The sequence below is a fragment of the Netta rufina genome (assembly GCF_964035555.1).
Source record: "Netta rufina genome assembly, chromosome: 2".
Taxonomy (NCBI): domain Eukaryota; kingdom Metazoa; phylum Chordata; class Aves; order Anseriformes; family Anatidae; genus Netta; species Netta rufina.
Genome location: NC_140124.1, coordinates 14,783,912 through 14,799,357, shown reverse-complemented (window position 1 = coordinate 14,799,357; position 15,446 = coordinate 14,783,912). Strand labels below are relative to the sequence as shown.

Below are 15,446 nucleotides of genomic sequence, written 5' to 3'. Positions count from 1 at the left end.
GCAATTCCTATGCATGGGAAACAGTGGTCACAAATGTAAAGGAAAAGCTTTTGCTCTCCTGTCTTCAGAAAAGAGCAGACACCTTGTTCCCTTTTTCAGAACTCTGTGAGTGGGATTCAGCTGTCAGATGAGGGAAACTGCCATTTTAGACACCCAAATTTAGGTGTCAGCATGTGTTTTGGTCTGACAGTAGGGCTGGTCTAGATTCACACACCGGGCCACGGCCCATGGGGCCTGGCTTCTAATGGATGTGCCAAGTGCACCTCCCTCAGCCACAAAGGTCATTTAGCCTGGTAACTCACATGCAGATACCAAATTAATTGGCTAGTCAAATCTCACACCCAGCCAAACATTCACACCAGCTATGTGGGAGCCAAATTTTAACTTTTTCCATCAATAGAGAACTCCAGACTGTGATGCCTGCAGAGCTCTTGTGAGAAAAAGTGAACAAGCAAAGTTAGCAAAATAAATCAACCTTAATTTCAAGTAGCATTAGGAGTGAAATAATAAATATATGCCCAGTCCCTTGGAAGCACCAAGACTGCTTTGGAGGATTTTTTCATACTAGTAATTTAGATCCTTTAAAAATTGACTATCATCTTAATTGATTAATACAGTATGGGAAGGATATTCATGGCTAACACATTACAGTTGCTGTTGCAATGGCAGCAATGTCCTCCCACAAGAGCAGAAACGAAGTTGGCTGCTGTTTCTGGTGTGCAATTGCTTGGTCAATTCAATTAATCATCCTGCTGTTGCCAGGACTCAGTGATTGCCCAAGTGATTATCCACAACCTAGTCTTTTCCACCGAGGCTTGCTGATTTACAAAATCGGTATTGAACACTTGCAATCCACATATGTGAGGTGGCTGACAATGTTTATTAAGGATAGAAACAGCATTGTGTAAGGACAGAAGCTAAATGACAAGCCATCCAACACTGCCAGTTCTCAGTTCTTCTGCCACCAGACTGGCATTCCTCTATATGATGGATTAAGATCAGAGGAAAAACGACGAGACATTTATAACGCCAGTCAGCTTGCCTAAGTTAGTCGGATGGGATGACAACATTTGGTCTAGTTTTTGCCAGATATCGTTTCTAATAAAAAGGTCTGGAGGTGCACTGGCCAGTAGCCAGACCTTGTCAGTCATGTCCCCTCCTCCCCTGCTAGTGAAAAATACCTTGTGGGTATAGCACACCAGCAATAAGCCAGGTCTCACTGCTCCTCCTCACCCTCCCTCTGACTGCCTTCAGTGCTTTAATGGCCGTTTCCCTAAATTTTGGCAGTCAAGCCAATATAGGAGTTTGTCCCCTTCTGTATTTTTCTTTGGCCTTTGGATCCAAAGAGAAATTTTCTGACAACTGCTCTTCTAACAAGGGTACCTTGATTATGGACATTATTGTGATTTCCTTCTGAACCTGCATATTACACTTAGCTTTTTTTATTGTGATTAGAGCTAGTCAGTTATCATAGCTATAACCATTATAACTTAGCAAAGCTGCCTCGTTTCCTGGGGAAATCATTCTAAAGGATCACTGTGGGCAATGGGTAATCATGAGCAGCAACAAGCTGCAAACAGAGACACCTTTTCTTCCTTGTGTGCCCCTTGCCATTTCATTCAAAACTTAAGAACGTTAAAAAATAGATAAATAAGGTACTGCTAAGTATTTTTAAATTGGAAAACAACCTTTTGAAGTTAATAAATAAAAAAAGAACAATTTGATGTGTGCACGCATATGTAGCCAGTTGCCTAAAATATGACTACTTTGACTTTAAGCACTTGAAGAAACATACACAAAATGTGGTCAGATAAGCCCAAGAATACAGGGACAAAATCAGAAAGGCCAAGGCATAATGTGAGGTAAAAGTAGCAGGGAGCTTTGAAGATAACAATAAATCATTGTGTAATTGCATTAGCAGTAAAAGGAAGAGCAAAGAAAAGGTCGCTTCCCTGCTCAGTAGTGAGGGAACGATATTGACAGATGATGCTGAGGAAACCTAAGGCTTAATTTGTTGTTTTTTTCTTTTCATCTATCTTCACTAAAATGGTTGATTGCAAGCAAGTGGCCAGTGCTATTGATATTGCCACCGATAACAAAAAATATCTCAAGTCTAACATCAAAAGGAGTAGCTAGAAACTGGTTAAGCTAGTTAAGCTATTTGTACATCCTGCACACATCACTGTCTCAGATTGCCTCAGACCTTTTCCAGTAATCATGAGAAGCTGTTGAGGACAGCCAAAGTATTGAGAGACTAGAGGAAGTCAGCATCCCTTTGGAGGAGCAAGAGAATTATTAACTCACCAGTTTAACTTCAGTCCCCTGAGAAACTTTGAATCCAACTATCAGTAACCACTGAGAAGATAACAGGGCAAGCAGTAGCCACCATATCAAGAACAGATGTAGTCAAGGCAATCTGATTTCCTTCTATAATACAGTAAAAGGCCTTGTAAATAGAGGAAAAACAGTAGATCTAAGGCTAAGAAAAAACGGCAACAGGATGGATGCAATAGGTTGAACTGGGCAGTTCCTACAAAGTATCTAAAGTGTAGGTTTCAGCAATTCACAGTCACACCAGGAGGACGGATTGAGGCATTTTCTACATGGATCCCTCCCTGAGTTTGCTCAGGGTTTTCATTATTAATTAGGATGCTATTGAATCTGCACAAAGCCCAGATGAACAAAATGAACAATAGAGGAAAGGATTAAAATTTCAAATGCTCCTGAAGGACAGAGTGGACTTCAAAAATAGAATTAACTTCAATAATAACAAGTAGAAGGTAATTTACATAGAATAATTAAGCATATCAATTAGAAGTAGGAAAAAACTGTGAGCTGCTTTTTCAGGAATGGATCTGGAAATTGTACTGGATGACAGATATACACAGGTTAGCAATGTCAAGCTGCTGTGGAAAAGAAAAAAGACAGTGGGGACATAATAGCAGTCTCCTAATACATAAGGAGGAAAATTACAATGTCTTCCATCTGTAATGCAAGTATTAGGTATTTAAACTCCAGCAATAATGACTGAGCCTAGATATTGTGGGCAGGGGAACCTTCTAACTAAGGGAAGCTATCAAGACTATGTCATTAAAAAAAAAAAAAAAAAAGCATTAAAAAAAAGGATGAAACAAACATCTTGCAGGAATGACATACAATGGAGATCCAACCTTGGAAAAGTGACACGCCCTCTCCTCTAGATATATAATGCTACACTTTCACAGAAATTTTATACGCATGTATTTCCCATGTAATATTTCTACAAGAACAGACAAATGTAACAGGGACTAAATTTTTATGAATAACAAACAAAATAACAAAAACGGTGTCCACCACCTTGAAATTAAAGAAATACACCCACACAATCATACAGTCTTATTTTTTTCCTCCTCCAACAACCACAGCATATTTGCCAATTAGAAAATGTGATAGTGCCTAGGTCTCCCTGCAGTTCCCCCTCTTTAAATCCCACATGCAGAAGAGATCCATGAGAATTTCAAAAACCTTTAATGAGCTACAACTGAGGAGGGATGTAGTTAAAAAAAAAAAAAAAAAAAGTGATTATATAAGTGCCCTACTACATGTATATTCAGAAGAGAACAGCATGCTCATTTTTGTAAGGAGTCATAAAGAATGCTGATAGAGAAGGTAATAAAGTAAAAATGAAGATGTGAAGAAATGAAAAAAAAACAGAAGATAAATATTATAAGTAGATAAAGTGCAAACAGAAATTTGAGACCAAGTGACACTGATGAAACTAAAGGAGACACCATAATTGTTTTCTCTAACCTCTACCTTTTTTTTTTTTTTTTTTAATCTCTGACCTTCTTGAGTCACCAAAGTTTTTCCAACATGAAGATACATTTTCCCTTAGCGGAGTATCTCAATCCTGCTTTCTTGGATCTTGGAGTAAATCAGTGAAAATCCCTGCTATTTTGAAAAATAAATAAATAAATAAACAAATAAATAAATAAATCTGTAAATTACTATGTTACTTGCATTTCAATGGCACTTTTAGACTGCTTTATCCAGTTAATAGTCTGCAGCATTTGGGGGTCTGGAGGTAGAGGGTATACCTGCTGTGTGCTGTGGTGTCTTTAAGAATATGTTCCAACCAAAGCCAAATTTATCAGGTACATAGGCAGGATAGCAGGTCCTCACATCCCCAAAACAAACACTACAAGGACTGATTTTTTTTATTTTTTTTTTTATTTTTTTTTTTGTCTAATTTTCATGTCTGATCCTAGGGTCAGCAGCCCCAGCAGTGGAGATCCCCCAAATGGGCAACTGGAGCAATAGTCCAATTCCTGCTGGGAACCAGGGTGCATCAAAGAACATCATTGCTCTCTGTGAGGAAAATGGATTTTTTTCTTCTGCTTTATAAAACCAGCCAGATTAGCTGATATTTACACCTATGAGACAGATCCCTGGTCATTAGATTAATGCAGCTCTAACCTCCTATTAGCCCTTTTGCTGGACTGAAGCAGTACCGAAACAGATCATGAGATTCAACTATAGCTAAAACATAACTTGGAAAAGCTCCTGCTTTAAACCCTACTCACTTAAGACTGCTGGTTTTCTCTCTCAGAGAGGTTTTGCTGGGTAATTTCTTTCCCAACAATATTTTTTCAACTGGAGAACAAAGACAGCAAGCAGCACTAACACCTGAATGCTGTAGTTAGATATGTAAGGAGCAGCTGTTCTTGTATGTGCAAGAAGCTAATGACAAAGACATATCATATATCAACTGCTACCATATATCATACCACATATCAAATCAGTCATTCACAGATGCTACAGGCAGTAACTGGAGGCCCAGTTACAATGCTGTCATCAGTCCATTGAGGTGACCCTCTCCAGCATCACCATCCTTCAGTCAGCCCAATAACATAAGTGGGTATGAAATACTGCCAATAGCTCAATTTCAGTTCCATTATTCTGTTTCTAGAGTGCTATGTATGAAGTAGCCTAATCCTGAAGTTGGAAAATGAAACAGTGCGAAGTGACAAAAGATTACAATGAAAACCCTTACAAAAAAAAACAAAGGATTATGTGGGGAAGGGAAGGGAAGGGAAGGGAAGGGAAGGGAAGGGAAGGGAAGGGAAGGGAAGGGAAGGGAAGGGAAGGGAAGGGAAGGGAAGGGAAGGGAAGGGAAGGGAAGGGAAGGGAAGGGAAGGGAAGGGAAGGGAAGGGAAGGGAAGGGAAGGGAAGGGAAGGGAAGGGAAGGGAAGGGAAGGGAAGGGAAGGGAAGGGAAGGGAAGGGAAGGGAAGGGAAGGGAAGGGAAGGGAAGGGATCACAAATGGAGAATATAGCTTTTATGTCAGTATTTTTTGCTTAGGATCGAAAGTTGGCACCCATTGACACCTCTCAGAATTCACTTCTAAAAATCCTGATGGTTCGCAGTACTGTGTGACAGCATATATCTACAGCATGGCCAGACACTGAACTAGGTTTCTTATAACCCATTAAGAGGTTTGTATTGTAAGGTTTTGTAAGTAACTGGTTGCAAAATAAAAGGTGAGACGTGGTGTGGACAGACCTGTCTGCCTGTTGTGAATGTGTCATTAGGTATCTTTGTAATTAGTCAGATAATTGCTGCTGTATCAAAAAATTAGAACAAAGAGAGGTTTTAGTGCAGTAGCTTACTGTAATAACCTATAATAGTCACTGTACTATAGGTCACTAACCTCCTATAGGTTACTATAGTAAGCTACTTGACTCCTGTAGTTGAGTCTGGAAAATCTAAAGGGTTTTCAGTTATGTTCAACTCAGCAACAATACACACAGCCACATTCAATAAGTCAGTAATTATGCTACAATTTCTTTCATTCTTAAATAAGTATTTGCTACACAAACTCTACCACTAACAGCATGGTTTATTAGTCAACAGAGGACAGACTGTTGTCCTACCTAAAATTCTTGGCATTCAAAAATTGAATACTACAAACTAGTGGCCTTTACTTAGAAGTAACAGAGTGCTGAACTTGTATGATCTGCAAGACACCTTAACCAAATTGATAAATCAGATTATAAAGACCAAATAAATTATATTTTTAGATTTATGGCAAAGGACTTGGCCGGACCTTGCTCAGTACAATGTCTTGAATCTCTGCAGAAGAATAACAATGAAAATACATTTTTAGTGTGATATCTTATAATCTCAATCTGTATACTTACAAAATGTACTTAGAGAATGTAAGGAGCTTTGTTTAAAAAACATCTCGGCAACTATTATGTCACAAAAGCTTCAATTTACATATCTCTGGAAGTCTGTGCTTTTATGAAGTGGAACTGCTCTGAAATATTTTTCCAAAGCTTAATGTTCTCATGCTTCACTTCTGTGTTTTACAAAAAATACTGCTGTTGATTTGTTTTTCACATTCTGCACCCTCATCCTTTATGTAAAAAACAAATGCCAAAAACAATGCTGCAAGTCTCAGTGAAACTGCAATATCGCTTCACAAACAAACCCCATCTCAAAATAAGTGAGAATGAGAAACACGTTGCTTTGATTTTCTGATTCACAGAGGAATTATTTTTTTTCCTCTGCTCTCCTATGAGCCAGGAAGGGGGTAGAAGTTTTATCAGAAAGGATTTTATGCAAGTCACTTTGGAAAATATTTATATTCTGAATGTTTGCAATAATTATGCATTTAGAGTTAATATTTCTCATGAAAGCTGTAAAATGGCATCAAAATACAGAAGCAAAGAAACTAAAGTTGAATCTTTGCATTATTTTAAAGACAGATAGCACTTAGGTTATATATGAAGCAAAAATTCTCTTCATATCACAGTATGTTGTCTCTTTTCCTAAAAGTAAGATGAAACGGCTTCATGAAAATATTTTGCTTAAGGGGAAAAAGTTGGGATTTTCCAATAAAAATATTATGGTCTCTCTGGGAAATCTGGAAAGACACCAAGAGTGTCCTGCTGTTCAGCCCCCTACTCCATCTGATACTTTAACAGTTCCAGATGGCCTTTACTACAGGATGACCTCCCCTCTATTCTTTTATTATGACCTTTGGGTCACAAATTATCCATAGGATGCTGCTGTCATTCTGTAAGACACTATTATATCTTTCATCTAAAGGATAAAGATGCTTAACATTAAAACACATCTTTGTTAGGGTGACCTTCCAATGATGATCAAAACAGACAGTTATTCCAATCAACGTCACTGCTGGAGAAAATATGTTTCATTTTTTGCAACACTGACATTGAGAAACTAAGGCGTAGTTTTAAATCAGATCACTTTTGTAATTGTACTTGGCTAGAGAGCACAGCACAGTATATTATACTCATTTAAAATATAAAAAATATTGCTGTAATTGCTTTGATGAGTTATATCGATTAAAGGGACGTGGCGGTTTGTTGTGTGTTTTTTTTTTTTTTTTTAAGTTATCGATGTGGTTTTCATGTAAACTTCATTGATAGGAGGTAATAAAACTTTATGTAGTGTTTATTAATTATTTGTCTTTCTCTATAATCATAAATGGAACTCACTGAACTTGCATACGAAAATATAATAAATAGTCCCAATGTACTAAATAAAGTAATAAGGTTAATTTCTTTCCTGCTGTCAGTAAATTCATGTTAGCAGTCTCTCGTCAGCTTGACATCAATTAATGATTTTAATTCCAGACTCTTGTCACAGTACTCACCACCCTTTCGTCTAATTAAAATGGATGATGCATGATGAAGGGAAAACACAAGACTTCTGTTCTTGTTGTAACATTTCTATTCATTAGTATACTTTTACAACAAAAGGCTTGTGGCTTTAATGGCACTAGAGAAAGATGAAGAGAAGTTTATTATATGTTGGAGATAAAGACTCTTATACCCTTAGGAAACAATTTATGGAATGACCGGAACATTCACGAAAAGATATTGGTGTTATTTTAGTTACTAATGAACATACAGAATGCTTCACTCTAAGTTTAGGAAAAATCATTACGTGAAAAACACCCACCAAAATTATGCTCGTTTATGTTAGCACCAAAAAACATTGTCAGCCCATTGATCATTCTACAAAAGTAACAGCAAAACAGCCGATACAGAGACAAATGCCTGACCCACCTCTCCCAGACAGGATCTCTGCACGACAAAGATCCTCAGCCATTTCTCCCTTTTTTTTTTTTTTTTGCCCATACTCCCTTGAAGCTGTAAGAGCACCACGTCCTACCTCTAATTGCTAAAACTCCCCCCAATTCCCATTCTAAAAGTTTGCCATGGTTGATAGCAAGGCATTAAGACTCTGCCATCCCAACCCTGGTGAGCCACGAGCATCATCGCAGAGCCCCAGCCTGCTGCTGCTTCCCCAGCCCAGGGCAGCCCCAGCCTGGACAGCCCCTCACAAAGCCTCGTTGGGAGCTCCCCCTCCTGGCTCTGCAGCCCACAGGCGACACTGCCACGACAGTGATGCCATGTGCACAGGCAAGGATACAAATAACAGCAGATTGATGTAATTCCCTTTATAGCCCACAGGAACAAAAGGTTAGATTTTCCATAACGTAACGTGGGAAAACTAGAAAGGAAAGATGTTTATTTTGCAGATGACAATTACACATACACATGTATGCATGAAGCGTAGCACTGCTTTGCTGTGTGTTTATCTTTCTCCAAGTCCAGCCAAGACTGGTAATGTATGGCTTCTTTCTCAGAGCAGAGAAAGGCACACCCTGCTGGCTCCCTGGCTCCAGAGGCACCTGACTACTCTGCCATAGCACTTCCAGTGATACAGCTAAATAATTCTTTTCCGAAAGGTTTCTCCTTATCGCCTCACTACTGATCCTCACCATACAGGTGTTTAAGCACCTGATTTTGCATTCATTTCTGTGGAAGTTGAGGAAGAATACAAAGCTAAGATTAACATATCTGTATGGTAACAGATAGATTTGCAGAACACGAGTAAAGCTCTTTACTCAGTGTATTAGCAAAATGGAGAAAATATCCTGTAGACTGGTGTTTTTTTTTTTTCCTGAGGAAGCAGTGGCTCTAGAGGAGGATTGAAGCATAAGCAGTATTCACCCATAGCTGGGATCACATACTCTGAATCATGAGATTACATTAGAATTGCAGCTTTCATCTTTTTAAGTATTATCTAGCAGTGAAATGTGCTAAATACAGCTGAACTTGTTGAAAACTTCACAAAGTATATTTATTTTGTTCTTCCGTTATACACGGCCTGGGCACAAAGAGGAAAGTTGTTTAGGTTGGGGAGTGTTTGTTTTGCTAGAGGGAGTCCAAGGCTTCAGACAAGCCAAGCACACCTGGCTGGGCCATGCAGGTGTCGTGAACAGAAGGTGCCTGAGCTGAGGATGGGCAGAACACAGGCAAAGGGCCTTGATTTTGCTAAAGATTTATTTTCTTATGCACTGAACCCGGAGCTGCAGGGGAATAAAATGTAAGGAAAAATCCAAGGGTGAAGGAGGGAGGTATCAGAACCTGCTGTCAGGGAAATGTCTCCCTTCAGCACAAGCCACCAACCAAAACCAGCAGAAAAATCTAAGCAGTGAGTTTTCTGAACATTTCTGCCTTCACATCTCCTAAGAAAAAGGGTATACAGTGTCTTGAAAGAGTCAGAAAACATTTCAGGACAATCAGACTGCAGGATACCCCATGGCCACATTGGCTGCATGGTGAGAAAACCCTCACCTGGGAGGCCCTCAGAGACCAGATGTATAGAGTTTGTATCTAAAGTGAAAAGGTCTGTGGGCTTCCCAAGGCTTAGGTCCAGTAGGACAGCAGAAGGTGACCATCCATATGAAAACAAGTGGGTTGTAACTCTAATGCATGATGGCCATTGACAAAAGTTTCAGAATCTGATTTTAAGTCTACCCTACATAGCAATGCTCGTGTGAGACTGTAAGCAGATTGAAGCATCTCTGAAAGCTCAAGATATCCCATACATCTCCAATCTGTACAATTCAAGGCATTACTCTGAGGAAGATGGGCCAATTACAGGTTCATCAGGAAATTCTGGAATCAGCAGACCACTTACTATATATAAAAAGACTAAGAAGCACCCAGGTCTGTTTTCCCAGTCTACCCCAGCCAATGTAGGACCTCAGTGGTATCCAGTTCTAGTGGTCCATTGATGGACTGGAAAACAGGATGGCAAAGAGGGGCTCCAAGTTAACATATACATAAAATGGCTGTGATTGGGCACAAGAATAGAGGTAGTTCAATTCATGCCTTACTCAAATTCCTCAAGACTCTGCAGTACAGTCTTTTTTAGGAGATGCAAAGCCAAGTTCAGAAAATCTATTGCTTAGTTTTGTCTTACAGTTTTGATTGGTGTCCATTGGTGGAAAGAAACAACTTTCCCAACAGCACACCAGAAACCAACTGGATTTTCAGAAGTGCTTCACAGACATTCAAGGATAATACAAGTAAACTTCTTTTTCTGGAGTAAACCAGTGTGATACAAGAATAGTGATACAAGTAGACAATGTCCTATGCCCTTGAAAGAACCATTAGTCTGAACTTCTAAGAATTTACAAGTAGCAAGCATCTTAGAGCACTTTTGGTAAGACTAGTGGGTGGTCTCATCAGATGGCATGCCTAATTGGTCCAATATTTTATTTCATTGAAAGCTGCCTGTATTTGTGACTAGATAATTTATTTTCTTGTTCAAAACTCCTTTGTTAAGATTGTCAGTAAACTCGTACCATATACAGCAGAAGAGATATCCTCCTTAATATGAAATTATTGCTAATAATATATTTATTCAAGGCAATTTTACTATTTTGATAATGGTAAATTGAAGAACATTAATTTACTTACTTGCTTATAGTCAATATGAGTACTATTTTTAAGATTAAAGAAAATCTATTGTAAGCACAATACTCTTAAAATTATCAAGTCAAAGCATAATAATTTTATAAAATTGTGGGCATGATTGATTTTTTAATGGACCATTCACTTGTTCTCTGACCCCCTAAGGATTTTTCTTCCAAGCCTTTCATACATAGTAAATTCATTAAATCCAGCCTATTTCCCCAAAGTATTGCATCATTACAGAGGTATATAGCATCAAATACCAAGTAAAATAGAGCAAGTGAATTGTACCGCTAAAAACATTGAGGGGGAAAAACCCACAGAAAACAAAGTTAGAATAGCAGCCATTATGAACCAACACTTGTTAACACAGTAATATTTCACTCTGTCTCCTCACAAGCACTTTGAGGGATTGTTCAGTTAATTTGCAAGAGTACTCTTCATTAATAGCATGTATCTAACAGCATTATTTTACAGGATCAAAAGAAAACTCTCTGCAATCTAACTGCACAAAGATTTAAAGTCTCAATGGATCAAATCGACATCTGAATTTTTCAGAAACATAAGGAAGCACCTCACACATTTGGTTGCTATTTTATTATCTTTTATTAGTTGTACATGCCACTACCCCAAAGAACTTGCATTCTCTTATAGACATAACACAAAGGAAAGCAAATACACAGTTAGGGAAAGAGAATAACGGGAGGAAGAGGACCCGTGTTATGATAACATCAAGCTGTTATGAAGTTCTGGCACATGCATTTTCTGCAGTTTCAGTGAAGACATAAAATTGTTTTACGGCACACAAGGAGTGAGATTCCAGGAAAGAGTCAAAATGGTTAGCATAACTTGATGGACAGGGATTAGGAATTTGCTCCATGCACAAGGGGCTATACAAATAATTTCATAATTCTACCTTGGTACCCAGCGTGACTATTGCAACCTCTCTCATATCATCACATGGACAGTTTATACTCTCACCATTCTTACTGAGAGAGACAGAGAGAGACAGAGAGACAGAGAAAGAAGAGAGAATGAAGAGAGAAAAAACATTACTAACTCAACGCCCAGTCTTCCTTCTTGCAAAAATGTACATGGCTGATTACCTGGGGACCTGTAGTTGCTAACAAACTCGTAAGTGCTGGGCAACCTTGGGTTCAGCAGAGCCCATTAAGCCAGGGATCATCAGCACTGTGCACATGTGGCTATGCTTTCTGCAACCCTGAGCTGGCTGGAGCTATGGAGGCTTTCAGTGTCTCTGCATCCCCAGTAAAAGTTTATCCCCAAATTGGATGATCTGCCCATGCTTAAAGGAAAGTTGACTGCACAATCACGCTTATATCCAAATTAACTTAGTTCCCTCATTTCCACTATTTCCCCTTACCATTAATCTGAAAGCAGATTACTCTTCAAAACAGGAACAGATTTAATGATCCTGTTTCGCTTTTGTTAAAAGAGAGAAAATAAAAAATAATCTGTCAAGTAAAAACCAACCAAACACTGTGATCCAGCCACCCTCTACTGTCAGAATGGATGGAGAAAGACATGAATAACTTTTTACATAGATTTATGCTAGTATATCTGTTAAAGAGAAAAAAAAAAATCCCATAATGTAATCCAAACAGATGGTCTCATATGATAAAGTTTCTGCAGTTTAACAAGTTACTGTTGATCTTCAGTAACTCATAAATGTATAGCCTGCCTTAACTGTAATGTAAATCGCTCAGCCTTAAAACAACTGAGAGCTAACCATTTTACATTGAACTGAGGAGACTACACAAGAGATATGGCTCTGCTATTCCAGTAAATTGTCAGAATGATGAAGCCATCATTTGCAAACTTCTGTTCTTACCCACAGAAGCCCAAGGTGCATAGAGATGATGGTCAAAGGAATCATTATGACTAACTAGTCACACCTCCTGTACAAGGACAACAAAATTTCCCTCCATAGTTCCTACTTCAATCCACAATTTATGGCTAAGCTATATGATAATTTTTAGATAAATCATCTCAACTTTCACTGCTAAATGTGTCTGAACCTATTTACCATTCAACATTCAAGCTATGTAGCCCTTTAAAGTTTGTCTCCTTACTGAAGAGTTATCTATTCAAAGAGGCCTTGTTTCCACACACACCCCTGTATTTTTACAACCTAGTCTTTCCAAGACTTTAGCTATATTGATAAAAGAGATAGGCCCCAAATAACTTAGGGCTACAAGAGACAGGATGAAAAGTAGAATGGAAATATTGAGAAGAGCATATGACATATACATTTAATAGGTTTTAATGGTAAAGGAAGCTGACAAGGAAAAATAGAGGTACTCACCACTCATTTTTACAATTAGCAGTTTAATATACATATAATTCCATAAACAGACTGCATGACACATAAATAGACTGAACCCCAGTGACAATTACACTGAAAATTATAATTTTTAGGTTGTTTCTAAATATATCAGTGAAAAAACTAGATATGCAAGACTTTGAAGAAAAATACAAAACATACTTCATTCTATATAAATACTTGTTTTCTGAAAAAGTCAATAAAATCAGTTATAGAATGTATAGAGAAAACATTTAATGTTATTACTCCAGTCTCCTCAATAAGGAAAGGAGCTCTGGTCTATAAAAGATGCTTACTGCAGCCAAAAAAGCTGTGGATACTAGTGTCCAAAATAAATCCAGCTTTGTCTTGTTATTTAAAATATATAAACATATCAACATTTGGGAAATTTCATCAGTGAAAATTGAACTTTGGTTATTTAGTTTAAAAAACAAACTCTCTCTATCAAGGTTTAAGCAAATACTGAAGTCTACCTCTCCTGTTCTTGCTTCATTCGTATTCTCTCCTCTTCTGAAGTAAGAGCTTCCTGCACTTTTATTTTACCCGTTTTCTCACTCTTGTCATCTTTGCGATGTTTGCCAAACCTGTTAATAACACACAAAAAAAGAATCTAACTTGTGAAATGAACACAACTGTATTTTCCTTTTCCTAAGACAAAAAAAAATCCTCCAAGAAAGGCTGCTTGAAAACCAGGAAGGGAAAGCACAAAGACCTCAGAATTTCAATTATTAATATTTACAGGCTGCTTTCGTGTTTTATTTTTTTTTTCTTTTTTTTCTTTTTTTTTTTTTCATAAGTTGTTCATTTTTTTTCTTCACTCCTCTTAAAAGTTTACAGAATTCCTCACTAAAGAACAGAACAAACCAAAAGACTTATAGTGCCACATTCTTGATTTCTGCCAGGAGTTTTGTGTCACTATTCTTAAATACATGGTCAAGCAATGTTTTAGAAATTATTTAACACTAACACTGCCAAAGAATGCAAATCAAGTTTACATTGAGTGAAGGCTTTCACATATGAACTGCAAAGAAACACCCAGCTGTCCAACAACTGCCCTCCAGAAGTACCACCCTCCTCACCCTTCCCACAAAGCAGTTTCACCATCCAATGGACAACATCCAAAAGAGAAATGTATGCTTTTTTGTTTGTTTTGTTTTTAACTTTGTTACTCGTGACTCTTTTCCTCCAAGGGAGTTCAGTGCAATGAGTGAGAGCAGAGGGATGGCGCTGGCCAGGCTGTCCCAGATGCAGCAGGGTATTGCCAGCCCAGTGGCAATATCTTGCATCTTTTACCTCTCTCCCCCTTTACAGGCTATGTTTCAACTATTTTATGTTTGTTCCATATTTGCACATTCCACCACATTTTTTTAGACTTTCAGGGAGAGCACAGTCTGGCATTTGAGATATTTAGCTATTATTAGGACAAAATTTTGTGTATTTGTTAGGCATTTCAGATCTACTCAAATAGGAACAACTTTTGCAAACCAAACACACTCTAAATAGAGCCCAAGTCTAGATGACCATTTTTTGTCTACTTAAGGCTGAGAGGATAACACGTATCTATTGCACAGAATCTCTTTATAATACATACCTATTAAACATGGGATCATTTAACACACCAAAAAGCTGCAAGAATTTTACTCCACAGATTGACACTTGCTGCACTCAAGGGCCCACATCAAAAGTGAAACAAAAGAACTGAAATGTGCCATGTCCAGCAATAATGCAGGCTCCAAAATGCTCATAAACAGTGAAATAAAACATGCAATTCTTAAAACTTTCTTCTAACCCATGAAAATAAACTCTTCAGAACGTTTCTTACAATACTTCCCCTTTTGTTCATTCTAATACAAAGCCATGGTGTGGGCTGATGGCATAACACACAGTGAACCTGCAGAAAGATTAATTTCTGGCCTCTCAGTCGAGAGATACTAATATACTGTGTAACCATGCTCATGGTTCCTAAAGCATCTGTTAAAAAAAAAAAAAAAAAAAAAAAAAAAGAGCAGTGTAGGAGTATGTACGTAAACTTTAAAGTGCATGGCTGTTCTCCACAGTTCCCAGACTGCTCAATTCCAAATTCAGGCATATGAAAACTAAAATTGTTCAATAATAATTATCTGAAAAATGAAAGTCAGAGGACGTGATAGGGTTAAGAAGCACAAAATACTATATAAAGTTAAATCTCTGATGCTGTAATGTGTTACATTTAAAATGGACTATATTCAGTGACCAGAAACACCAGCTTATATCTTTTAAAACATCCACCTATTTATTAAAGAGCAGTCAAGAGCATTATACAAAACATTTACATATATGATA

The 15,446-nt window shown here is 37.9% G+C and overlaps 1 protein-coding gene across 12 annotated transcripts in view; it reads right to left on the bottom strand.

Annotated features, from left to right (window-relative positions):
* PARD3 (par-3 family cell polarity regulator) overlaps nt 1-15,446 on the bottom strand; it is a 446,166-nt gene that overhangs the window by 105,074 nt on the left and 325,646 nt on the right. For 7 of the 12 annotated variants that reach the window (XM_084281998.1, XM_084281993.1, XM_084281999.1 and 4 more), the window contains one exon: nt 13,598-13,708. The exons of 3 other annotated variants lie outside the window; for them this stretch is intronic. In XM_084281998.1, coding sequence (XP_084138124.1) covers nt 13,598-13,708 — 111 coding nt within the window. Of the gene's footprint in view, nt 1-11,696; nt 11,770-13,597; nt 13,709-15,446 lie in introns of all 12 variants that reach the window. 2 more of the 12 variants (XR_014618202.1, XM_084281994.1) reach the window with 2 other exon arrangements.